The following is a 26,441-nucleotide window of genomic DNA, read 5'->3' as shown; positions in this document are numbered from 1 at the left end:
TTTACTGAATAAGTTCTCGTTTGGTAGATAATTCCATCGGTTTATCAATAAGATAAGTAAAGCACGTTATCCACGTCTGGTTAGAAGGACGATAAATCTTCGTATTAAACGAATCTAAATAAAACGTGACGATGTAAGAAAAGTAGGATGCGCGTGAATTCCTTGCGCAATAAAATAACATCTTTCCGGCACGTTTTCTTAACCGTTTCCGTAATCTATGCCGCTAATGTTATAACCGTGTGATCAAAACGCAGTAATATTCAATGTCACTTATGTAGTTCATTTTTTGTTTGCATAGTAATTCAACACGTACTTATCGGTTTCGTTGATAATTGCGGCGCGTATTAAAAGACGATTACGTTGAACAAGAAACGAAAGAAAGGTACGCGATAATACTCGAAAACTCGTTGGCGAAGAGCCTAACGATTATCGTTACTATCGTTTTAAACAACCACGAACGAAAGAAATGTAGGTCATAAGTCACGATCACGAGGAAAGACGCGCTTATCAGACTCTTACTTCCCTATGCAGGGAACGTGCCACGCTTCTACCGTCTTAAATGATTTTTTGAATCCGCATTCTAGTGCAATGAAAAACTTTTAACAGTAAGAGCAATGACTCTCTCTTGAATCGTTTTTCGAAAAAGTTAAAGTTTCCACAAAACTATAATTCCTTAAAAATATACGAATAATCACGATTGTTTTTTAAATTCCCTCTTTGCCCGAATCTATACAAGATACAACGATTCTCATCGTTAGTATAACCAGTTGTTGAGAGAACGACGGTTACGTTGACAATTGTAATTAATTCAATATCCGCGACACGAGCCAGTTCACCTTCGAGCCTTTCGTAATTAAGCGATGCTGACGATAGTTTACTCCTTCGCTTTTCTTAGCAGGGTTCTTCATCACGGTAATTTCTTCTCCAAATGCCTAAGCAGTAAGTCACCGTGACGCCATACGGTGAACGTGGGAGGCTGAGATCATCGACACTCGGGGCTACGATGTTTCCCCGCGTCCACCTTCCGATATTTCTTTCTTTCCCTCTCGTTCACCGATACTTTTCCCCACGGCGAACACCCTCGTATATCACGCGGATTCTTATGAATTTGCACATTGGAGAAACTGTTTACTGGCAGGTTCTATGGGGTGGGACGATATACCAGCATTATTTAGACATAGACGGGAGTTTGTTGCGCGTTTTTTGAATTTTCTAAAGGATACTTTGTTCTTGGTTTTCCTTATCGAAAAATAACCTGTAGAAAGTGACTTTTTATATTGGTAAAATGACATCTCGAACAAGGTGTCGAATACAATGAAATCTACGCGATCCATTCGTGTTTTCGGATTAATGCAACACCCTTTTATTTCGAACTTTGTTAATTACTTTTTAGGTATTACTTTGAGCAGATAAACCGACGATAAAGTTACAAATCATCTTACGAAGAAGCAGAACTGTGCTTTCTATGAAGTAACTAGGCGAAAGAACGAAAACGGAAAAGGTCGCTAATTACTTGAGAAAGCAACGAAAGATATCTCTAATCGTTAGGTTCATCAAGCAGAGCAAATTACCTTAACCTTGTTTCCTTGTTTCGAGCATCAAACTCATTTCCCGGACAACGGTTCTTTCCAGTGCATACAATATCGACAAAACGATTCGATTTACTGCAATAATTAAGCAAAGATCCGCTCGTACTCGTGTCACGTTTATTACTTATCGAGCATCGAGCATCGAGCATCGGCAGACATTTCGGACATAGCCGCTAAAAGATTCGTGGGGTCGTGAAACCAGCGATATGCAACGTTGTATCACAATGACGATGAAATTACAAAGACCAGAAATCGAGGAACAAAAATCGCGATACAAAGAATACGAACGGTACTCTGTATGCACGCGTCTTTGAGACAGAGCACAAAAATACCGCGGTGTGATTAAACTTCGGCGACAGCATATTTAGAATTCCATTTTACCGACAAGCGTCATAGGTCTGTTCGTGGAATGGGATCTTTGAACTCGTTCCGAGCAGGAAGAACGTTCATCGGAGTAGCGGGAGAAGCACTCTGTCGATATAAGCTGTTATACAAATACCCCACCACCGCAAACCACAGCTCACCTGATCCACTGACTCAATTACACCGAAACCATTTACGCTTAAAAACCTTGAAAAACTTTTCGTACGCGCGTGTGTATCACGCTTCGGCGAAACGATCGCAATTAATCATTGACCTATCGTTTTAATGATTATCAATTAAGAAAACGATAAAACGATAGCAATACCCACGCTGCCGGGCGTGCAGACAATAGCATAGAAATAAAAATATACGATAAAAATGTACATATATCTGCATAATATATGATACCTGTTTCACGAGACCAAGTCAGAATTCGAAATTCGAAAATTCAACGCCATATGTTTTCCACTCACCTAAAACAGAAATACAGAAGGTACATTTGGCGGCGTTGTTATTAGATTTAACACAGTCATAGGTCGTTGGCACCGAAGGGTAATAACCTCGCATAATGAAGTAATTAAGGAAAGACAGAGAGCTAGCTTGATACGAGAAGCATGGAAATGTCGTGAATTCTCGCGACTGCGTGCACGACTCTGTTTCAATTGCAGCGCTTTTTCCGAATTTCCGTAGGGAATAAACTCCTGTTTCGCGAATGATTACTATTATACTATTATATCCACTTTGACAAAGAGTTTGAAACATCTCTCGAGCGAAGAGTTAGTTACCTCTGTACTAATTCCTAAAAAGGTTTCTTTACGCAGAAAAAAAGTTGAAAATATCGACTGTGTTATATAGCGTTATAATAAGAATAACGATATGAAATAAATACGCTCGAGCAAACTACGTATGTAGAAAAAATTATACGTTAAAATCAAACGAAAGTATTTACACTCCGTTAACGTTATCTTTTCGTTACGAGAAAATTTCTTCTTATCTCTACTTTCACTTGCGACGGGACGCGACGTTTCTCCGTGTTTGATCGAGAAACGCAAATTTGCTTTCACTTTTCCGTAGCGACGACAAATCGAAACCAGAGAAATAACAGAAAATTGAAAGACGCGGTACGAATTCGCGTACTTTCATTTCGCCTAAGGATCGTCTCGATAAGACTGATCGACTTATATTTCTTCGTGGGGAGGGCGGGGGGTGTAGTGTAAAAAGGTATACTTTAAGCTTAATCCCTTTACGATCGATTAGCTTCTTTTTCAAAGTAGAAATCTTATGGGGCGTAAAATTTCACGGTCCAATGTGTTTTATATTAGGGTTCAGGGAGTAATCTAACTTGCGTCTCGATGCTCTTTTTACTTTTAGACTTAAATGCAATCACGACGTATAACAAATATATTCGGACTAAGAAGCATAATAATTATAATATCAGACGTATGTTTTTTGAAATCGTCGATCGTACTCTGAAAATATCAGCGATGGAAACAAGACTAAGGAAAGCAAATTTCGATCTTCCGCTACTCCCAACAGATCACTAGGTTCCTTGCTAATTGCGAGTAACACTCTTACGAAATAGATCCCACGAACGTTATTTCGAATCATCGTATGTCATCTTAAGATCAAACAACCGAATATCCCGTCTCTGGCGATAGATTCACGCCCAGCACTCCGGAGGATCGAGCTCCAGATCCGTAATAACTATGACTAACGCAAAGCCCCGAAATCCTGGCCCTTATTCACCAGCTGATTCAGGGGACACCCTCCTCTTCCTCTCGGCGCCCACTCCAGCCACTCGGCTTTAATTATGTATTTCGTGGAGAAGGGGATCTTTTTCAGACTCGTTTCAGTATGTATGAGTCAACGTCTGCTTCGTTTATTTCCACCAGCAACATACACGTAAGTGAATGTTCTATTTCAAAGGTTCGGTGGAAAAATGGTACAAACGCGAGTACGTACAAAGAAATCGTGTCTCGGGTGTTGCGATAAATAAAAATATAGACACGTAAGGACCAGCGTTGTACGAAGAAATTTTTATTACAAAATCAAGGTATCTCGTACGATATTATAACACGTTATCTACGAATCTCGATCTAAGACATCGATCGATGATTTAATTCCTGACCTCGTTATATCTGACTCGCGACTATAGCAAAATTTTGCAATACGTTTTTCTGACGAATAAACGCAATTGAAGAAAGATGCTCTTACTATAGAGTAATGTCTCTTAACGTTTCGAGCTATTTGTTAATGTTCGTCCTCGCGTAAAACGTAAGAAATTATCGATCTCTTCGTGCGAGAATCATCCGAACCGCTTCCTATTCTATTTTCACAAAAAATCGGACACAGTTGTTTCCTCGGAATTTCATCACCATACGCGCATTATGTCGCCATTTTTCGTTATCGATAATGGATACGAAACGACGGTCGTTTCCAGATATCTGTTTCACAATGTGTTTCGATAACGCAATACCGGCCGAGTACCAAATGCTCGGAAATTGCTGGGAAACTTTCGACAACCGTTGTTCGAGCGATCTTAGAACAGTCAGGTGGAAACGAGAGGATTGCTTTTATCGTTTGGCAAAAATTTCCTCGAGATAACGCTACTTGGACGGGACAAGAAGAAAGCTCTGTATAGTTCAAGTCGTAAAAGAAATGGTACGTTATCGGTGTTCCTTGGAATGGAGATGGATCGACAAATATGTAAAAGAGTTTTACAGAAACTTGTTTTCTCGCTGTAAGCATTCGTTCATTTTCAATATCGCACATAGATACCATGTTCCTGCTAATAGCAATCGCATTTAGAGAAAAATTTCGTTAATTTTATTACTTGGTAATCCGACTCTTATTTCATCGTATGCGTTGTTCAATATGCTACGAAGCCCGGGATTGAACGTTTCTCGATAAAGTACGTATACCTACGATACTTTATACTATCGCCATATACTCATGCCACTACTACCCATAGCTGCGATTAACGATCGATGACTCACTGCTAGATAACCGTAATGCAACGAGATTTTTCCACCATGCTGTATCACGAGGTACACGTTTATCCGCTTCTTTGTTTGCATGTTTCGAAACTCGTATCAAGAAGGTAAGCCCTGCGAACGATTAATGCACCAAATATAATTAATTATATAAAGTACTTGTAAGATTTTCTACGTTATCTCGGAGACAGAGGACATCGAAAGGGAAAACCGATAGTTTGACCGACGTTTCTTCTAAGTTCGGACAGTTTAAGTCGTCTCGCGTTACAAGAAACTGCAAAATAGAACTACGCATATGGAAACATATTACACGCGAGAAATTCCTGTAAACGACAAAAGGAAAAGCCTCGTTGATCGTCGTTAATGCGTCGGAAAGCGCGGAAATGGTAAAAAAATAATAAAAAAAAAAAAAGATAATCAACGGGGTGTTAATAAACTTACAACCTACTATCGCTATAAAAGTTCGATTAAACCTCTAGCAAGTGGTACACGATATAATCTGACAGAGATAATTACGTATCATCTACATCAGGGATCAGAGTCGCATTTCTAACGCAAGAATGAAATAACGCATTCACAAAAAAAAAAAAAAAATTGTTAATCAAACGCACAGACGTCCATCGGACTACTTTCTCGCGTGACATCGTCGATTTTTCCAACTATCGTTCATTTCCGGTGACAGCTTCCTTCGTGAAATCAACCCTCTCCTATTCATCCATCCTTGTAACCCCGTAACCGCGCTTATTATCTCCTTCGACCAATCTCCATAGACTGTAGGACGATTCGTCGTTAATTCATCTGTGCGATTAGCATAGATAGGCGGGAGTACGTTCCGAAGTGATTATAATTTTCTGGGCCACGCGTCGATCCACTTTCCCGAGGCCACGGTTTTCAGCGTTTTACGCGCAAGGGGGAAACGATAATCTAGCCGGCGCGTATTTGCATTATTCATCGGATTCGTAACGTTCACGCGTCGCTTTTGCCACGCTCCGACCGGATGTCCCAGTTCTGATGCAGCGCGACTGCATAGAGCCAATTCTATATCACAAGCGTGCATCATTCGCGGTGTTAAAGATAGAAGAAAGTTTATCAACTTTGATAATTGCTATTCGTCTTTGTCCCCTTTTTCATCGCGTTTTATCCTTCTTTGTTGCATTATTTTTACGATTGTATCATTATATTTTATTATTTTAGTTACGTTTTGCCCACTGATTTATTCGTTCGGTTAAAATATGGCAGACAATCTCAGCTACTCTTAGCGAGACGAGGAAATATCGGTCGATAGAAGCATTTCGAAATAAGGAAGAGTCAAATGAGGAAACTCGCAACCCTCGTAAAACACGTTCGATGGCCTCTACTAGGAAAATCTTCGTCTAAAGCTCTATACAAGGAACACGAAAATCGCATTTAACCTGCTAATCCCTCGAGCGCTTTGCTCTCCAAAATCCAGGATCCGTATCGCGCACAGTTAGCCCCGGCGAGTAGCGTCTACACCTAGACCAACTTTCCGCAGTCGGAACAACGGGAGATCGGTTTCCGGTTTGCTCGAAGAAAAACGAACGGACAGGCTCGTTAATCCCCTGGAGGAGGATGACGAGGCAACAGAGTTCACGAGACTCGTAGTAAACGTGACTCATCCTCGTACTCCGAAGGAGAAGAAGAAGTTGGGGACGACGAATTGGAACGAAACGGACTTGCGACGATTTGGCGGGAGACCACGAGCGTGGCGTGAGTAAATTCGTCGAGTAAAAGCTTCGATCCTTTAGGCTGCGAAACATCGGCAAACGTCGCGTTTAAAGAACTCGATCGACTCGATGTAAAAAGTTTGCGTGTAACGTGGCCGGGGGCTCGCTGCGCAGCGGACTCGGCGCGATCGATCGTTCAAATAAAACAGGGTGTCCCGCGATGTGTTCTGTCTCGCGTAGTTTGCTCTCTCAGACAGTCGAGTAATAATAATAACTGGACGGCCGATAATTTTGTAACCATGTACGATATACGTATCGAGCGACAAATATCAACGTGTCTATCGAGCTGAATCCGAGCGAAGAAGGCTTTGGTATTTCGGTTGCATAAACTTTGCGAGCGCGATGCGAGCAGCAAAAGGGTGCGTGAACCGATAGGGATACGGCGATAGCGTTTCCACGTAGGTAAACAAGCGATCGACAAAAGTATAGGGGAAAAAAGGGCATGCAACTTGGATGCAGGCCACAGGATCCTCTCGAGGGGTGTCACGGGATAGCTAATATGTATCATAAACTAGCTTTTAAAGGGATCACCAGGCGGCCGGGGTGGGGCCCCGTACTTGGCACAAAGGGCACATTTCCGTGGATTAAGGGGCCGCTTTGTGCCATTCGTTGTTACCAAAAGCAGATTTAAATAGCTATCTGGTGGCTGGTATGCGTGTACAGGCTCGATAAACGATCTACGTTGCCAATGTACGTACATATTCTCTATCCGACGACGATAAAGGATGATCCTTATCACGAACCGTAATGGAAGGAAAAAGGTTGTGGGCAGCGACCGGTGCTCTCGGGGTTAAGCTGCCATTATAGCGAATATCTCTCTAATTTATCGAATTTAGATCTAACGCCGTGAATACCTTCGGTTAAGTCAATCCTGAGCCAGCTTTTAAAGCCGGTTCTTTTGGAGCGTTAAAAGGCAGTGTGGTGACGTTAGTTGTTAATGGGATTGGAAAGTTATTTCAACGAATTAAGAATATAAAAGTAATTGGTCATAGAATCGAGGATCGGAGAATGACGAGTCGGCGAGGTTTGATGACGAGTACTTGCTATTTTAGCAAAACCGTGACGGCGATTCGAGGAATCTCTCGCGCTAGTATTTCGATCGCGTTCAGCTCGTGAAAAGAGAAACTCGTTTAGTATGATAAAACGTATCCTTAGAAAGGAAAATGTCGCGGGTCGCATTCAGATGGAAACCCGTTACGTTGGCAAAGAGCAACGAACTTGCGATTAATTATTCGCGTCGATCATCGACGTCCGGTCTGGCGTACAGTGTGATAACGTAATAACGCAATTAATTTCGCGGTTGTGATCGATCAACGCGTCATACTTTCTACTACTACGTCGGCCACGACACGCGATCAAGAGCTTTTGTCTCTGAGTCATTTCGATCAAGGACCAACGATCTGTGTACGCGCGCTGATAAAACGTTTCGGAGAACCGTTCGAAGTTTGAGCATCTGGTTGTTATACGATTGAATATTTAACGAACTCGCGTGCACTCGACCGGCACTCTTTCGTATTAAATTTAATCTCTGAAAAAGATCCGAACGAGTATTTCACAAAAGCATGTATGTAAAAGAAAGAAAGAAAGAAAGATATATCGCGAAATTGAAATCAAAGTACAGGTTGTTAGAATTTCTCTCGCACATCGTCAAATCTTCTTTGCGATTAGGCGGATATGCAGATTCTCGCAGAGATGCATACGCGCAAGTCCACGCTCAATTCCGCGTAGCCTCGCGGCGGCAAATTGCCGACTCAATTGATCCCGTCCTCGACGGTGGTCAGACTTAACGACTGCTGACTGCGGGAGGCCACGTGTAGCGTCACTTTTCCGACTGCTCTGCTCGCGATTCGACGTCTGATGTCACTTCCGGCAGCTCGACTCGATAAAATCGAGGAAGTTTCACGATACGTGGGCGTAATCGAACCCGACCTCCCGTTGTATCCATCGAGCGTGCAAATGGGCTCATTCGGGTTGTGTTAGGTACATATGTTAATCATAAGCATTGCAAGAAGAGTGTGTTATTACAGGGGTTAATCGTGACTTGCCATCATCGATATCTCCACCGAACTATATAATTCGCGTGTCTACGTGACGAGATCAACGGAAAGATTCAAAAACTACCCACGAGCTCACCGATCCACCGATCTTTCCTATTCGTTTCAAAGCACGATTCCTACCTACGTGATTTATGCATCCATAGAGGCAGGAGAAAATTCGGACCGTGCGTTCGTACGTTTGTGTGTTTAGGACCTGGACCCTCCGCCGAAAGCCCATTCGTCTTCGAGCACGAAAAAAGTCCGCCGAGGCCACGTTCAAGCACGGTTACCGCCGTTTTCCTTCTTCTTCCGTGACGACGATGCGTTACAACGAACAAATCGTGTTTTGTTTTCGCAAAGGCAGATGCAACAGGTCGTGACGATCGAAACTTAATTCGTATTATTTAGTATATTAATTTTTTTAATTTAAACGAACCACTTTGAAGAGCGTGATTTAGGCAGCTGTATTTGACGATTTTTCAGTGATCCGTTTTCATCGCTGTCATTCGAATTTGAACGTTTTTTATTCGTCGCAATGTTGAGAATCGCAGTGTTGTTTGAATAGAAGACATTCACCGTTGCAGGTATATCTCAGATTTGAGTCGTATTTTTACCACATATGTAAAATACATCAAACTTTTAGCCAGACCGTTAACTTACACTCCTACGCGATTCTATGTACGTGTCATCGCATATTGCATCACTTAAACTATATCGCACGAGAAATATTTTTCGACGAAAGAAATTATTTAATAAATTAGAACATGATAAATATTTGAATATTTGATATAGGAGTCGACTTTTTTCTATGCTCTTCTATGTTATTTGACATAAATTTCACGTTAACAAAACGGAGCTATACGAATAAACTTGTACTCGTGCAAAGATCTAATTTATTTTAACGAGATGCTTTAATTACGGTTATTATATAGTTATTACGTTGGAAAAGAATTATTTTGCCTAGTTCAGCGATATAACTTGCAATAGAAAATATCGTTCCATTATTTAACTGATACAAGTAATATGATTTACGACAAAGTCATATTTATGCTCCGTTATAAGTACACATTTTTTATATTACATTGCCTTTAAATACCTAATTAACGCTGCCCAATTAAGATTTAATTAACGGTCGTACCGAAATACGAGATAGTGGTTTTCCCCTTCATTTTCTTCCTGCTTAGTGCAAACGCTGTTTTATGAAATTCCCGATGTCGGTATACTTTATGCATGCCTGGTCTTTCAACAATGCCATGAAAACACAATGGAAAAAAATAAATTCGGTATTAGCGCCTTTTCTTATAAACGTTCCAACGCCTTTACGCCTCATAAAGCCACGCCTTGTTATCTGAACGAATTCAAGAAGCTTTTGTACGCTCTTTCAGCTCTCCACCCGATCGATCAGTTCAAATGTAAAGTACGGGACTATGTATTCTTAAAAACGTATTACGCGTCTGTCTTTTGTATTTCGTTAACTTTCGATTCCTCGCGAATCGTTTGTTTTACCTTTCTCCATAAAATCGTGACTAACAGTTATCGCTCCAACATACACGACTAACGATTTTGATAAACCGTTCATCGTCACGGTGTGATCGCTGCTACGTCATACGTAAACCGTAAGCACGCAAAAGTTTTCCTCCTACAGTTCCTTTCTAGTAGGGCACACCTACTTTCCTCGTTCTACGACTGGATATTAGCGAGTCGCGTTTACTTTTCCTCTAACTTCGAGATGCGGTAACCTCTGAACATTGGTACAAAACGCGATAAAGAAAGAAGTTTCATGGCAGAGATGAAATGTAAATATCGAAACTGGGTCGCCGCATCGTTACGATGTATAAAAAGTGGCCATAAAAATAGCTGTTTCTAGAAAAAGAGGATCGAGAGAAAAATCTGTATAAAACATTCCTGCTGACTGACGAGGCAAGATCCTCGATCCGGAGATTCCGAAAGTTATGAAACATCGAGGATGTGTACAGCATACATAGATAGGTATAACGCGATCTTTTTCCGCTGGTTAGACTCAAACCAACGGGATAAAATTGATCCCTAAAAACTCGGCTATTTTTCAATTTTATGCCGTAGCTTGTAATCGCTAAGAGATTGAAGACAAATTTTCAGACAAAATTTACTTCTTCCAATTAAAACCATCATTTGTCGAAAGATTGTTTATATAGTTAGAAAAAAGCAATAGACACAAATAATAATTTTTTCACGTGAAATTCTAATCGGCGATTCAAACTATATAACTAACTATAGAAAGTAATTAAAAGAAGTTACTTGTGGTTGAAAACTTTTTCTCTATCTCTTAATGTTTACGAGTTACGGCATAAAATCGAAACGTAGCCGCATTTTCAGGCAACAATTTTAGTCCCTAGGATCGAATTTGCCTATCAGGAAAAGGTCGCGTTATACGTATCTACATATGGGTTAAATATCCCTGAAGTTTCATAATTTTCCGATTCTCCGAGTTAGGGATCTTCCCTTGTGACCGATAAGATCACTCTACAGCGAAGAAACGCGTTTTACACGGTGAAAGCCGGCAGAGAAAAACGACGGAAAAGGCGAAAATAAACGGGCTCTTCCACTTAGAACTGCTTTAAATATCGTTTGCTAAACGTCGCTGCTGTACGTTCTCACGCATAATGTCCCGGCAAAATGAAACAAGTCCGTTCACTTCATAATTGCAATTGCGCTTGCTAGCGTGCGGCTCAGCGTTGTTGCAGAACAAACAATTTTACGCGAGAAAACGCAGGACTCTCTCGAGAATGTACGAGAGAGAGCATAATAATGTACGATTATTTATTAATACGAGAATAAAACGAACGAGATTACACGTTGTTTTGCACAATGGACTTTTTAAATTTCATAACACTTTCTCATTCTGTCGCTTTGTTCGAGTTTTGTATTTTATAATTAAATTATACTTGCCGATTATATTTTTTCGTGGAAATTTCAAATAACTTTCTCTTTTACTTATCAAACTAAAGTAGAGTTTTCGTTTTTTCGTTCACAAGCTATGGCTAACCGCGGTATCAGAATGATCTGTATTAGCGAGTGAAATTTCACTGCAACGTATTTTCTAATTATTTCTAACCATAATTTATAGACACGTGATAGCCTTATATATACATGTAATTTGCTTTAACAGTAATTTTAACACGAATATCCAGCGACAATCTAAAATAAGCGATCTAAGGAGAAACTTTTATAATCGAAAGAAACAATAAAAAATTTCAAAACAAATTGGAAACTGTAATTCCGAATAGATGGCGAAGAAGAGGAAATGAAAACAGCCGAGGAAAGGCACGCATCTGGTCGGACATACACGCAACGCATAACAATCGGCAAGACGATTAAACGTCGAAACGTACGGCGTTGTTTGCTTTCTGTCCAGTTTCGATTCGAACCTAACGATCTACGAAGGATCTAATTTCTGTTGAAAAACTGATCGTGAGAAAGCGAGGCCCAGCCTTCTGGCTCTCTGTTTTAAGCATCGAATCGAGGTATGCTGTGAAATTCGCTGGGAATGGATTTCCGGCGTATTCTCACGTTCGACCATTCGCGGAAGGACACGATTTCCTGCTCGCGGATTCGATCCATTCTATCTGGAGGAGCACGAAAGATGTCGCGCTATCATGGTTACGTTTGCAAATAAGATTATCATGGAAATGATAAACAAATTCTATCGAACGATAACTGGAAATCTTGGCTTTTTAGATAGGGTTGCTTTCGAGGAATCGTTTTGCTTCGTTCCCAATGACTGTACAGTTTCCTTACTAATGGGTAAAAACGCAAGTGGAGAGTGCAAGTTGCGACACACGAACGCGTATATGATTTACCAGACGCGCTGGAAAATGCTTCGCTATTGTACGACATGAATTTTCTATTCTGGGTCTCCGAATCGTAAAAAATACTATAAAAAATAATATACAGATCCATGTACTTATTGGCTACTCATCGACAAATAGAAAGTGTTCGCTTCCTTTATTATGATAATCATCGAAGCTACTCCACCATATCGTTTCTTTCGTGTATAGAATCGACCGCAAAATACGAGAAACAACGGTCGATATTTCGCGACAAGCTACCAACGAAACGAATCGAATCGGTGAAAATCATGCGCGGTGACTCACATTCCCGCTTTATTTTCAAACATTGTGGTGTGTAACTTGGAGCACGTTAAGCACGATCGGCCACAATTAAGTAACAAGCACGGCCGTTTCGAAATCATTTCATAACGAGACCTAGATTCGACCGCTCGGCCTGAAATTCGTTTCACTTACTCTCTCGAGTGCATACGTTCCATCCACTCTGCATCGAGCATTCGCGATTAGAGCACAATTACTAACAAAGAAACGGGATTCTGATGTCATTTCGCGTTATTGCCGCTATAATGTCGCGCAGCTCGTTACCAATGTTGTAGGTCTGATCGCACCGAATGCCATCTTATTCGGTTGAATTGGGTTTAGCAGCTTTCGGTAGTAAACGTAGTCCCGTAGCCTCGTTACTCGCTTGATCCCGTTATTACTTTTCTCTCTCAGCTATTTCGTTTTATTTAGATGTGTGTGAATATGTAACTCGATACAAATTGAATGACACGTAGGTAGTTTTTTAACCACTGTGAATGACTCGTTCAAACGTTATAAAATCATTTATCCTTTGTTCCATAAAAATTTGACTATACATATATATTGTTAATTCTTTGTTAGTATCGCATTATTAATCGAGGAATATATTTGAACAAAACAAGTAAAATAATACATACTTACAGGTACATACACGATAATCGATACTCGTCACTTTTACGATTACTCTATATCACGCTATTCGAAATTATGAAATACGTTCCTCGCGCTAATTCAAGCAACTCAAAGTCTTCGATCGAATTAACGTTAAACCTTTCGTTATGTGCGTAAACTATTAATTGCACGAACAACTCAAATTTATAGAACCTAATACATTCTCTATAATAAAATAACCTCGCTTATGTCGTGCTTAGCGTTCCCTAGAAATCCACCGATCCTTTTTGCAACGAAGAATAATTAAGCCTCGGAATAAAAGGTGAAACACGAACGACGTCGAGGTCTCTGAAATATTCATACGAACGGTACTTATATCCTCTTTCAAACAGCACGTCGAATCATCGCGACGAGCACACCAATGACGTGGACCTATTCTCGTTCATCGTGATCCATCCTCGACATCGTCATTGTTCGTGGACGATCAGTCAGAAATTGAAAAAAGGAAAAAAAAATGCAGGAGAAAGCCAAGAAAAAAAATCGTGGATGAGAGAAGGAAAAAAGGCGGAATAGAAATCAGAACGGAAAAAGCAACGATTTTTGTAATGCCGTGACTCGTGATGAAGCTACGAACCGTGATGTCATCGCGATTTTTCACAGTGAAAGGGGAGCAAGATACGGAATGAGAGAGAATGCGAGACATCGAGGTCGATCCATTAAACACTCGTTTGCAGAGTGCAGTTCCGGGTGCCGGAGGGGGTTCCGCGTTTCATGGAAACGTGAAAACGAAGCGTGAAAAATCGAATTCGCACGACGACGCGTTATAAAGAAGATCAAGAGAAAGAAAGGGAGAGGGAGAGAGAGGTGGCGAGAATCAGGACAGATAAACGACTCTATTACGATCGAGCATAACTTATCTGCCGCGATACTGGCGCAATATGGCCCGAAAAAAACGGTATCGAACGATATCGAGTGGCGACCTTATGTCGCTTTTTACAGAAAATCCGTATTTGTCCTGTGCCTAACGATCGACTTCTTGCGATGCATAGAATTACGTTCGAATATGTTACAAAGGAATTTGTTCGAATGCAAATATGTACAGTCCGAGTACGTACATGTTTCGTGGATGTTTTTACGTACAGAGATATCTACTCCGACTATCGGAGATACGTGGAAAGAGTTTGCCGAGAGAGAAAATACAACGTTAGCTTGTCAAACATTTTGTTGCGAAGATAAATCGTATGCGAAAGAAAGATTTTAATCGCCTTGTTTTCCAAAGTTTTTGAAATTCTCAATTCTTTTCAGTCGAGATATTTATACGTAATTGTTTTTATAGAAAGCTTAATTTTATCACGCAGCCTCGAATCTTTCAAACATTGGTATATTTTTCAAATCCGATGATAATCAGCGAGTCTTCATTCCGAGTTACCTTAATCTGAAATTTCGGTCGTCCAAAATCTGATTATATCTCGTTCATAAAAGTAATAATATCGAGATTTCATTTTGAGTAAAGTTTGTTGCGCGCAGAGATTTAAATAACAGTTTTTACCATGTTAAATCACTTTCGCTTCTTATTGGCGCGTTTTAAGACACGCACCTAACAAAGAACGCGTGTAAAACGTATTTCCGATTAACCAGTTATCACATCGAATCAGATATCGGGCTATTGCATCATAAATTGTAAATACTGATTCATGCCGATATTTGTTGCGATAGATATACATCTAAGATATCACCGATTTTCCTTACAGTCTTGCCTTATTGATTTCCTAGCTTCGTGCTCCGTGCATTCTCTCTTTTATCATAAGAACCTGTTTTAGACAGAATATTCAATAGATATATTCATGCATTCCATATCGTTGTAATCTCCATACTTTTTATTTCGTAAATAAATGTTTACAAGTATTTACGGTAAATCGTAAAAAGTCTGAAAAAATATAACGTCGCAAATTTTATTGAAAATTTTAAATTCTATATAGTATTCAGATATCGTATTATCGCGATAATTTTAATTGTTTCCGCCGTTTGATATATTATAAAAATAGGCACAACTAAATATTCGAATGTTTCCTAGTCTTGCTACTCAACTTGTGTACTGTTATCGAAGAGACGAGTAACGAGTTCAATTTGGAAGGTCGTCGTGAGGAAATCTAACAAAGAGAAGCACAATCGTGCCAACCTTATTCCTTCAGCCAACCTACCAACTACCCAAATAACTCTCTGGCTCTTTTGACCTGGCTTGAAAGGCAGGTGGCTGAAACAGGCTACCGCATAAGTAGGTCTTGGGTATTCGTATTCGTATCGTAAGTTTCCGGCAAATACGAACCCTTTGAAAATACCACTTAAACCGAATCTACGCAAACGTAAAACGAATCTGAGCAAATTTAAGCTACAGTCAGATTCAACTTCTATTTAAATTCGACGTTGCTTCGATGTACGCGAAATATTTTACAGCTATTTTACCTATTAGTTATAGATACTACTATAGCTACGCTTTATCGACTGAAAATAGAGATGGCAAAGCACTGGCGTAGTAACTACGTAGCTAAAATGACGTGACTTTCTTTTAAAAAATAAGCAACAGGGTTTGGATCGCGGTTCGTGATCGTTCGCCCTTAATTAAGGTAATCCTCTCGGCGGGCGAACGCGAAATAAAAAAGCTCGCGTTCGCTCACCGAGCAATTTCTGGCCAACTAACGGGACTCGCGAATTCGTCGCTGGAATCGCGAATTTCAATCGCTTCCTCAACTTGATTTACGAGAGCACCCCTCGTACCCTATAGCCCTTTTGTTCGACGTCGCTCAACCACGATTTCGTCCAACCTCCTCTTCTGAATCTATATATATTTAGATAGTCGTGGAAAGCTTTTCGTCAACTCTGAGATCACCGAATTCGACGAGGCACACAAATTTTGACCGATTCCAGAAGCGCCAAGGATTTCCAATACCTTAAATTACGTATATTCATAAACTACGAACATCTTTCCATCTATTCATATTTCAGGGAAATATCGCTGAACCTTGTATACAAATTATATGAACTGGATAAAATACTTTGCTATATTTCACGTATGTCAGGCGTATCGCAATGAATATGTATCCCGTTTTCGAAAGAAGCTCGGTACACGATTCAACTGACAAAGATTCTATCGAAAATAGCATCTTTACGATACTTTTGGACAAACGATTCTATTAGCTGATCGTAAATTTAACAACAAAAAACAACGTTCACAGTTTCAAAGGAAACTAGCGATCAAAGTTTCCTCAAATTCTACAACTCGCTCGCTCGACCGAATGGCAAACAGATCGATACTCAAATTTATTGAGATATTTGTAAAGAGTATATTTTTCTTTTATCATTATTTATGGCAACGTTCGCCATACATTCGGCATAAATTGGTTCTCATTCGCGTCCGGAGGCAAATAATTAACGCTGGTTACACGCTCGGCCAGTAAATTAGGACGAGTATCTAACGATTCTTTGGTTGATTTCGCTTGACCGTTCCGCGTGATTTTTCTTCATATGGGGCATGAAACGATCGAAATAAATTCAAACGTATATTTAAAGCGTATCCGAGGATTTGAATCGTTGAAACGCAACTAAACCTAACTATGTCATCGTTCTTTCTCGTCGAATCCAAAGAACGACTATGCTATGGAATCTCGTTATGGAAAAAAATTTCGTTCTCCATCGGCGTCACGTCGAGCCACGCTCCCCATCGTGATTACAAAGTACACAACGGGCGCACGCCTACCTGAATGTATCCCAGCGTCCGCGTCGGCGTCCTCGAACACGGACGACTCGGTACCCTCGTCGTTATCCGCGACAGAATCGTCCGGCGCCTCGTCTTCCTTCGATTTCTCGGTGTTCGACCGGTGATTCTCTGCCCTGGCTGGCGTCACGACGCTACACGAATTGTCTACCGATGCGTGCCTGCCAGTCGCCTTCACCAACGTACTCGTACTCCTGGCTAACTTCGTGCTGTGTGTTCTACGTATCAACAAATTGGTGAACGTCGTACTGCCATTCTGCTTGGTTCTCGTCTCCGTACTAATTTTACCAGCACCGTTCGACTTCGAATCGTGATTCTTCGAGTTCGTCCGTTTATCCGCATCCGGTTTCTTCCTCGAGTCCTCGTCTTCCACTTCGAAGCACGCTATGGTATTATTTAAACGGCTGTCCTTTCTGCTCGTGTCCTTTCGACCGGTGAATCGACTGTGAAACCTCTCGATGGTTTTGAATGACCTGGTCCTTTCCACCTTCTTTCTCTGTTCGCAGCTATTTGTCACCTGCTCTCCCTTTGGGGTCTCGAATATCTTCGTCAAAGACTGCACTTTACCTCTGGACTCGGGGAATGACTCCTCCGTACGTTTTGAATTTGACAAGGAATCATCCTTGTTGCTCAAAGTGCGGGTTAAAATGACGTTTGGCACCGTTTTCGAGTTACTTATGGGAAAGGTGTTACTGACGAACTTGTCGGACTCGCTGGTGATCGTTTTTGGGATCTTCGAGGGTTGTCGGGCATCGGTATCTAAAGATACGTAGAAGGTCGACCTTCGTTTCGGCGAACCCTCGGTGTTCTCTGCGTTCAACATGTCTCCGGATGTGACTAGTTCACATGTCACGATTCACAGTTTCTTCCCTTCGCTTTGATTTACTGTAACTCGACGACCGTTCCATGAAATCGATTCATATTAGTCGTACGAATAGATCCGTCGATCGGTTCGAAACACAAGTTACGTAATTAGGGCGCGCCTTTAAGTCGCATCGAATCGTTAAAGACGTCACACGTTCACCATTCCACCAGTTCCGCGAGAAAAGTTTACGTGAATACACCATACGTTTCTCACCATCGCGGCATTGGTCCGAGGGAGTTCACTGAAATTCACCTTATGTTTCCATCTTCACACCCTACTCGTTAGAAAGAGAAGGAGAGATAGAGTGGGCGGGAGGGGGGAGAGTGGTAGCGGAGGGAGAGAGAGAGAGAGAGAGAGAGAGAGAGAGAGAGAGATTTCGAAGGACCGAGAAAACGCGTACTGCGGTCGAGGGCTCACGAATTTCTCGCTCCGAACGATGCCACTAAATATAGATGGAGCGACGTATCGCGCCGCTCGCAGGAGCACGTGTATCAAGAAAAACAAATACAGCGGTCACCCTCGTTGCGTACACGGACAGAGATAATGCCAAGCGTTGAACTGTGAACAGTGTTTTTACTATCGACCAATGTTTTCGCTCGACTATCGTCGCCGGTGACTCTTGTCCTTCGGCGCCCGGTTCGTGGAATCTCTGACATACAACCGATCATTACACGATCGATTCACAAATTTGAAGATTACGGACAGATATTTACGATACGTTAGCCTGTTGGCACCTTTTAATCATCGGTATAGCGTTTCCTTCGCGCACTCGTTCTCTCTCGATCGACGATAATCGACAACGGTACATGAGTATCCTACGTACGACCAGCACGTCACGACAGTTCGCACAACGCGATGTATAAGACGTACATTGTCAGAGACAGGCGAAACGGTTCCGAGAATGTACGGAATACCATCGGTTGACACGTACATGCACGACCACCGAGAGACTCACCATGCGTTTCAAAATGAATCGCGCGATAAAAGAACAAACTCCAAATGAGAACTGCGTTTTGTTCTGTGCACGGGAATGTCGAACGCGATTGCCTGGATAGAAAGGACTCGAAGTGGTCGACCGGGCACGAGGTATATACGAAGAAAAGTAAAAGGATCTGAGTCACGACTTCCAGATCGGGTTCGCTCGTGGTCCGGCGTGGCCGTCATCGCGTTCGAGGAATGCGCGCCAACTGTCGAGATGAGCACGGCGGCATCTCTCGTTTCTCTTCTCAAGGACAGGCGCATCAACCACTGTTTTCCGAGCGACACACAAAATCGACAACGGTTTACGATGAACGAAACGAATGAACGCGAGCGGAGCAACGTCGCACGATCGTCCACACGGCAGACGGCTTCTCGACTATCTGTTCGAGCTTCTAGCGAAACCGAACGTAACATGCAGCGCCTCTGACGGCCGTACCGAGCAAACACCAGAGACAACTCGTTGCCGCGCCGCGCCGCGCCTCGCGTGTCGTGCTCGTAAGCTCGAGCGTAAGGATAGGCATGGGATAGGATTAACCGTGTCCAGAATGGCATTCGCGGCATTCTTTCTTTATATATATTATATTCTGGTGTTAATTACGATGTTATTTACGACATTGCATAAATGAATTGTACCAATTCTTTTCAGCCGTTTGGCATAGCCAATATGGAAAGAATCCTCGGGTATACGATCAGCGAGATTCTTTCGCGGTACTAATTAGAGATGTGGGAATTTTAAAAGGTACAGTAGATAAGATAACCGAATGCTGGGCCGCTCGATGGCGGATTGAAAGTGACCGCGCGAGATCTAGCGAGGGAGGGCAGACTTTTATAATTAACCTTTCACCGATAGCACGAATATTTTTATGTACAATCGGAGTAGAGTCGATTCCATCGAGAAATACTCGTATATCGTACGTATATCATACGTTTCGTGTGCAATTATCTGTTACATCGGTTGTATGCTCGCGTTAATGGTAATTCGTTAATTAAATCTTGAAATTCTTTAAAATATTTTGTTGTTATTAAAACGTAGGTGTAGAACATGACAGAAGGATTAATTAACTGCGCATACATATCGGTGTGTACATATATGCAAAGTATTAAATCGTTTCGAATAGATGAAATTCTCTTCTTTAGCATTTTAATTTTTATGATCTGCTTTAAGGTAATACGATTAACTTAAGACCAAAATTTTACCAGAGAAAAATCTGACGATGCTACGAAAATAAAAAACCAAAATGACAATACGTAGGCACGTATCGTACGTACATACGTAGATAGATATAAATCTACAGATTTATAGTCTACAAAGCGAAATTCATTCTTTTTGTGTTTCCAATTTCACATTTGGTAATTGCAGACGTTCAAATCGATGTTCATTCAACGAAATAACAGCCGCTAAATGGATTCAGATTTTCAAGTTACATCGAACTTGATTTTATTCTTATTCGAGCCCATTACACTCGATCAAGCTTCTATTTAGGAGAGGTTGAGTCGGTACCTTTCTTCGTACCGTCGTATAATACAAGAATCTAATTCCGTTTGCGATTTATAAGAATGAAATTCGCGTCACGTTTCAGCCGTTGATACCGTGTGTCAATTGCTGTTCAATGGTCACTGTTCGAAGGTTCGTCCAGCTCGTACCTTCTTTTCTACACCTCTAAACGAACGGTTACTTCCAAAAAAATTCCAATATTTACGCTTAAAGTCCAATGAAATTCACGTTAAATTAAATAAAATTAATGATTAAGTTTTTAGCCAATAAGCACGATTAAGTACTTCGGTGTATCGAAAAAGTACCATCCTATCCACTGTATCATAGTAGGTATTTTTAAAAACAGGAAATAGCTTTCTGAAAATAGAAGACTGTTTACGCGAATGATCTTATCCTGATAGACTTGCGTTAGTGATTTCCAGCGAATTAATAGCTTCGACGAGTTACAGAGGAATTCAAAATGATGTAAAATTGTTAGGTATGTATGTAGCGTTCGTTTGAAATAAGCAAAAACGATTTTACTTTTCACAGAAAACGTTTATCTTCTTATTTCCATGTATTTACATTGACTTAGGAATATACGATTTTTCCTCTGTCTTTACATATTGGTTCAAGATTGGATAATTTTTTAGAAGATATAACAATAGATATAACATGGTATTATTCCGAATCGATGTAATTTTAATTTGATTTTTATATCGTACGCGACAAATGCGGCTGACGGCGACTTGATCGCGTAAAATAAAGAATACAAATCAAAATTACCTTGATCGAGATCGTTGTAGAGGTTACTCACGATCCAATAGTACCAATGATTAAACGTTGAATGTGAAATTTAAATGTTATCATCGATGACATTCGAAGAAATTTTTCATGTCTATTACCAACGTTCATAGCACCGCTGACTCAGACCGGACCTAAGATCGCAATCGATAATCGTTTCCTGCTCTGCAGGAACTCTTTCGAAACTGGAGCAAACGTCGTCGATTTACTATCACGACGATTTCCATCCTGTGTGCGAAAAAAGATAATTTAACAGCGTAATTCTGTGAACAGGAAAGATTCGTAAATAGTTTGGTGAAACCAAGTCGCTTCTGCAAAATTGTACGTTCAACCAGGTCGATCGTTTTCGCCGGACAATTTCTATGGCAACCGTAAACTTTACGGCGACTTTCTCCATAAAATACTACATGATACTATATTTCGCTGAAGAAAGTAGTAAATTTTTATATCGACACTAGGACTATCAACCTTTAATTATATACCCAAGTATACTATACGTAATATATGACTGATTATCGTTATTATTATACACATATTATAGTATTATTACGTAAATTAAATCTGAGACAGCTGGAATTGCGCGAATCGTTGAAATTTTAATTCCGACGGTCGACGACTGTTCTTTATCCGAGCGACGGGTATCGTTGAACCGACAAATTTTGCAACTCTATTTAAGTTTCATCACAGACCGTAGGTGCCGTACATCGATACGAGCAGCTATGATTTAAATTTCAATTTCGTCAAGGCAACATACGACTTAGCTTGCTCGAGTAGTCTTCGATTGGGTTATCGGAGCAACCGCTCAATTATTATCGATTCCATTGTCCCCGATCCAAGGCATCGATTCAGCATCAATGTTCGATTCTTGACACAAACTTGTCCAATCAACGAATGTCGCAACCGCGATTTAAATTTCATCAGGAACAGTAGGTGTCATCCTTCGCGTGTTTCTCGCCAACAGGTGCCATTTATACATATTTCTATGTTCCCAGTGGGTGCAGTCCGAGGAAGCAGAGGGTGTCGTTTAAATTTCAATTATATAAGAGCGTAATCCTCGTGCGTCATCCTGACCCCCTTAGCTTTGCATGGTCATCGACGGGTCGCTTTAAACCCAAGAATCAATTTTCTTTCTTAACTTTTTACGAGATTGAGATTTCGTATACGCTCTGTGATTAATTACATATTAAATTTCATCTAAAATTTTGAAAACTGACTTATTTACGGGATATGCATGCAATCCACGTAGATAAAACATTCCAGGCAGCGTACTTATAAAACGAATCAATTCGAATATTAAAAGAATTCAAATTAAAATTCTTAGATATGCATTACGTGGGCGCATAGGCAAATCGAATGCAGGCATTTGATATAAAATGTCGGCTGTACTTGCAAAAGGTGGCCAATTTACTTGAAATTTAAGGGGAGTAGATCCCGAAAATACAATTCTAGTTTCGGGCACTTATTACTTTTCGAGATATTAATAAAAATCTTTCGGTACTATACATGCGTGCAACGGTGCCTGGACAGACGTTACTAACACAACAGTAGCCGATGACTTAACAGCGACGGGAGCCTCGGGATGTATTTATAGGATAACGACTAATACAACGAAGACGGTTGTATCAGCAACGTCTAAATAGGTAGCATTCGATGTATAGTATGGAAAGATTTGTATTACTATCTCGGAAACCAATAAATATCCAAAGCTAAAATTCTACGTTTCGGGTCTACCACCTCTTTTAAATTTCAAGCCAATCGGTCACCGGTGTCTTTCGAAAGAATATCCAAAATATCTAACACTGAAATAACGAAATGGAGAGTAAAACTAAAAGCACAGAATGCTTTTTTACGCCTTATAAAACGGTCTAATAATGATCGCTCGCGTATATAATATATATTCTAGACGAATGTACGAGTGTTAATATCTTCGGTGAAATTCGTTATCGACGATTCTTCCTCGATTTCTCAAGCAGTCGGGTAATGGCGGAGAAGGCGGGCTGAAATTGCGTTCAATCGACGCCTCATTCCGTTCCAATTCCAACGTGGAACGTTGATCGATCGGGCAATCGCGCTTCGAATTTTCCATCCATCGAGCGTATCTCTACATTCGTACAATGAACAGCGATCGATTCCGCGCAGATCTTGGTCGATAAGGATCGCCATGGACGGCGCCGTGGATCGCGTTCGTCGCTTGCAAACGATGCGTACGAGGCGCGTAACGCGCACGCGTGATGGATCGCCGCGCCGCGTGCACGAGGAAAGCCACGGAGCTGCGTTACGCTGCTGGATCCTGCTTGTTTGCGAGGAAAACGTGCGTCACGAGATTCTTTTTCATTCGACACACGCTACGACCCCTCTGCACCACGTCTTCCGTCCTTCCTGCGCCCCTCGACGCCCCGTTTTCTTTCGCGTTCCACGACGTCGATGTTTCTTCTTGTTTTTCTTTTTCTTCGCTTGCTGGGAGCCTTTGCGCATGATGGAGTTTGTCTCGGCTCGGCCGTTTTTCGCTGTTACTTGATTCATCCATCCATTCCGAGCTTCCTTCGATCCCGTTCCATTTTCGATATTTCGCTCCACCTTTCTTTAGGTTTTGTCACGTTTATCGATAATAATACTTTTGTCTTTCGCAATAAATTTAGCACAACGAATTTAAGAGAAAATATATGTAAGTTGTTTTATTAAATCTGTCGAACGTAGCGCGACGATCAAAGATTATAATTCGAATAAATCGATAAATCGGAATAAATTTTCATCCTGCGTCGTTTAAGATTTGCAATCGTGAAATGCAAAGTACGAAATTCTGTCGTTAGTTCATTTAATCGCATCTCGAACGCTTTGTACCAAGGTCAAAGACCATCGAAGACAAATTAGCCGAAATCACTATCATCGAAACGACTGCAACCCACTCTTCTAAGGAACTGAACAATTTCCTCTTTCAATTTCCATGATTACGAGACGCGAGGTTTCAATATAGCTCGCAACCTTGCTTAATCACATCGCACTGATCCCACATGACGCCCACCATTCGAGACCACACGCGTATAATATGTTCGTATGAAAAAGTGGCACGAGTGATCGAAATACTTAATTTGAGGAAGCTACGAGTGAAAATGAACTTTAGTCTTTAGTCTGGAACACACTGTGTTAATTTAATAATATGATTTCTTTAACAGAACCTTGCGTCGTATCGGCATAATCGATGAAAAGAACGTAATCTAATGAACAGCGATAAATTTACCAACAGCTATTATAATAACGAAAGAGTTAACGTCCGTTTATAGTACGTTTTTGATTGAAAGTAACAACAAGTCCAAAGGGACAGCAGTATAGCAGATAGTCGTAAATAAGGACAATCTGATGCGCAGCGAACGTATTAACTTAAAACCTACACAAATATTACTCTCAGAACTTATATTATCTACAGACACCGTCAACTTGCCGCAATTAAAAACAAATCTGGATCACCAAGAAGCTGCGCGAGACACTTTACGTTTAATTACCCGCTCCTATTGGTCGTCCTGAGAAACTTTAATACCGCACACCGCGAAATAACGTTATCAGCCTGAAAAAACAACAATGGCAAGACGCGTAAAAACACGTGTCTTAGCGCGAGCAACTAAATTCCACGAGTCATTAGCGGTAGCAGCGGAGAGAAGAAGAAGCGAGAGCCGCCCTCGACGATCCTAATTAACGATTCCGGCATCGATCGTGGTCGATTCGCGCGGCTAGCCGCGACTCGAAACCACGAAACCATCGTGCTTGGATACAATAAGCTGTAATTAGTAGCGAGCCTAACGCGATCCGCCTGATCTCGACCGTGTCTGCGTTGTAAATCAAAACTTATTTCCTCTTGCAGTGATAGAGACGAAGGAACGAGAATTATTGATTCGACCGAAAGATAAATCGCTGGGCTAAGCTTGTCCAGGATAGCAATTACTTTTCGCGACATTAATCATTACTTCGGACGTGATTCTTCGAGTCCTCTTCTCTGGGATGTAGGGCGGTTTCGATTATCATACTATCGATTGTGAACGCTGACGTATTAAAAGAAACGACTTTCGATTTGTAATTAAATTAAAACTCTTTGCTTTGTAATTTCCAAGTTATATCATTGACGCGTATTTGTATCTTTAAGACTCCCTTAATTTCATTATGCCATCGAATCGGTATCGTTATTAGGGGATCCAAAGCTCATTCACCATCGGCATCGACAGCCTCCGCTTCTCGGCTGATTAATTAAAGCCGACGTTGAACACGATGGAAAAGCCGACGATGCCACGCCACGCCACGCCACACCGCGCCGCGCCGAGGTGAACGACATCGGGGATCGCGTAATTATCCGGACCCGTATAAGACACAAAGTGCACCGCGCATTCCATTACGTATTCTATTAACGTTGGCAATGAACTTCGCGCTGTCTTAATTCTAACCCCTATCGTTCCCTTCGTTCGCTGCTCGCTCGTGGAAAATAAGCGCCAGATTTACGAGCGGATTAAACAACGCCCGCGCCGCGCCGTCGTCAATGGATTAAGGGACAACGGTGGTCGTGCGTATAAAAAGACACGCCGCTCCGTGTAGATCCGTGTGTCTCTTTCTCTTTCGTCGCGCCGTTTGTTTTTCTTCTTTTTTCTTATGCGTCGCGTCGGTTGGCTCACGCTGTTTTTATCGACGAGACAGTTCGTGGGGAAAAGATACGGTAGTCGATGATGGGAAGGACCTACCGGCCGGGGGTCGTAAGGCGATACCAAGGACAGGGGGATAATACGAAACTAATTTATCGGTGTCTCGTTGAAGCTACGAGAGATCCTGTATCAATGCGCTACTACTACTATTGTACGCGATTCGTTTTGCGTTTCATGCCTGTTACAGGCTCGTTGATGATTGTTCGCCGATGCCGAGTAAAATACACTTATTAAAATTTAATTGTTAAAGATTAAATTTTCAAAGATTCTAACAAAAGGTTAAAAATGAAAATAACAATGTGAATAATATTATATCTCGTTACAAAGCTGAATTTACCAATGTTTTATATACCCAGGAACAGAAATACCTTCTTTATGTATATTTCGTTAAAAAGAGA

General features: G+C 41.2%; 1 protein-coding gene across 20 annotated transcripts in view; it reads right to left on the bottom strand.

Annotated features, from left to right (window-relative positions):
- Positions 1-26,441, bottom strand: part of LOC100652225 (ras GTPase-activating protein raskol) — a 254,380-nt gene that overhangs the window by 44,539 nt on the left and 183,400 nt on the right. For 2 of the 20 annotated variants that reach the window (XM_003394320.4, XM_048404033.1), the window contains exon 1: positions 17,220-19,467. The exons of 17 other annotated variants lie outside the window; for them this stretch is intronic. In XM_003394320.4, the coding sequence (XP_003394368.3) occupies positions 17,220-18,060 (841 nt within the window). In that variant the 5' untranslated portion in view covers positions 18,061-19,467. Of the gene's footprint in view, positions 1-17,219; positions 19,469-26,441 lie in introns of those variants that run through there. One more of the 20 variants, XM_012320872.3, reaches the window with a different exon arrangement.

This window comes from Bombus terrestris, chromosome 3 (assembly GCF_910591885.1).
Source record: "Bombus terrestris chromosome 3, iyBomTerr1.2, whole genome shotgun sequence".
In the NCBI taxonomy this organism is placed as follows: domain Eukaryota; kingdom Metazoa; phylum Arthropoda; class Insecta; order Hymenoptera; family Apidae; genus Bombus; species Bombus terrestris.
This window is presented reverse-complemented; position numbering and strand designations above follow the sequence as displayed.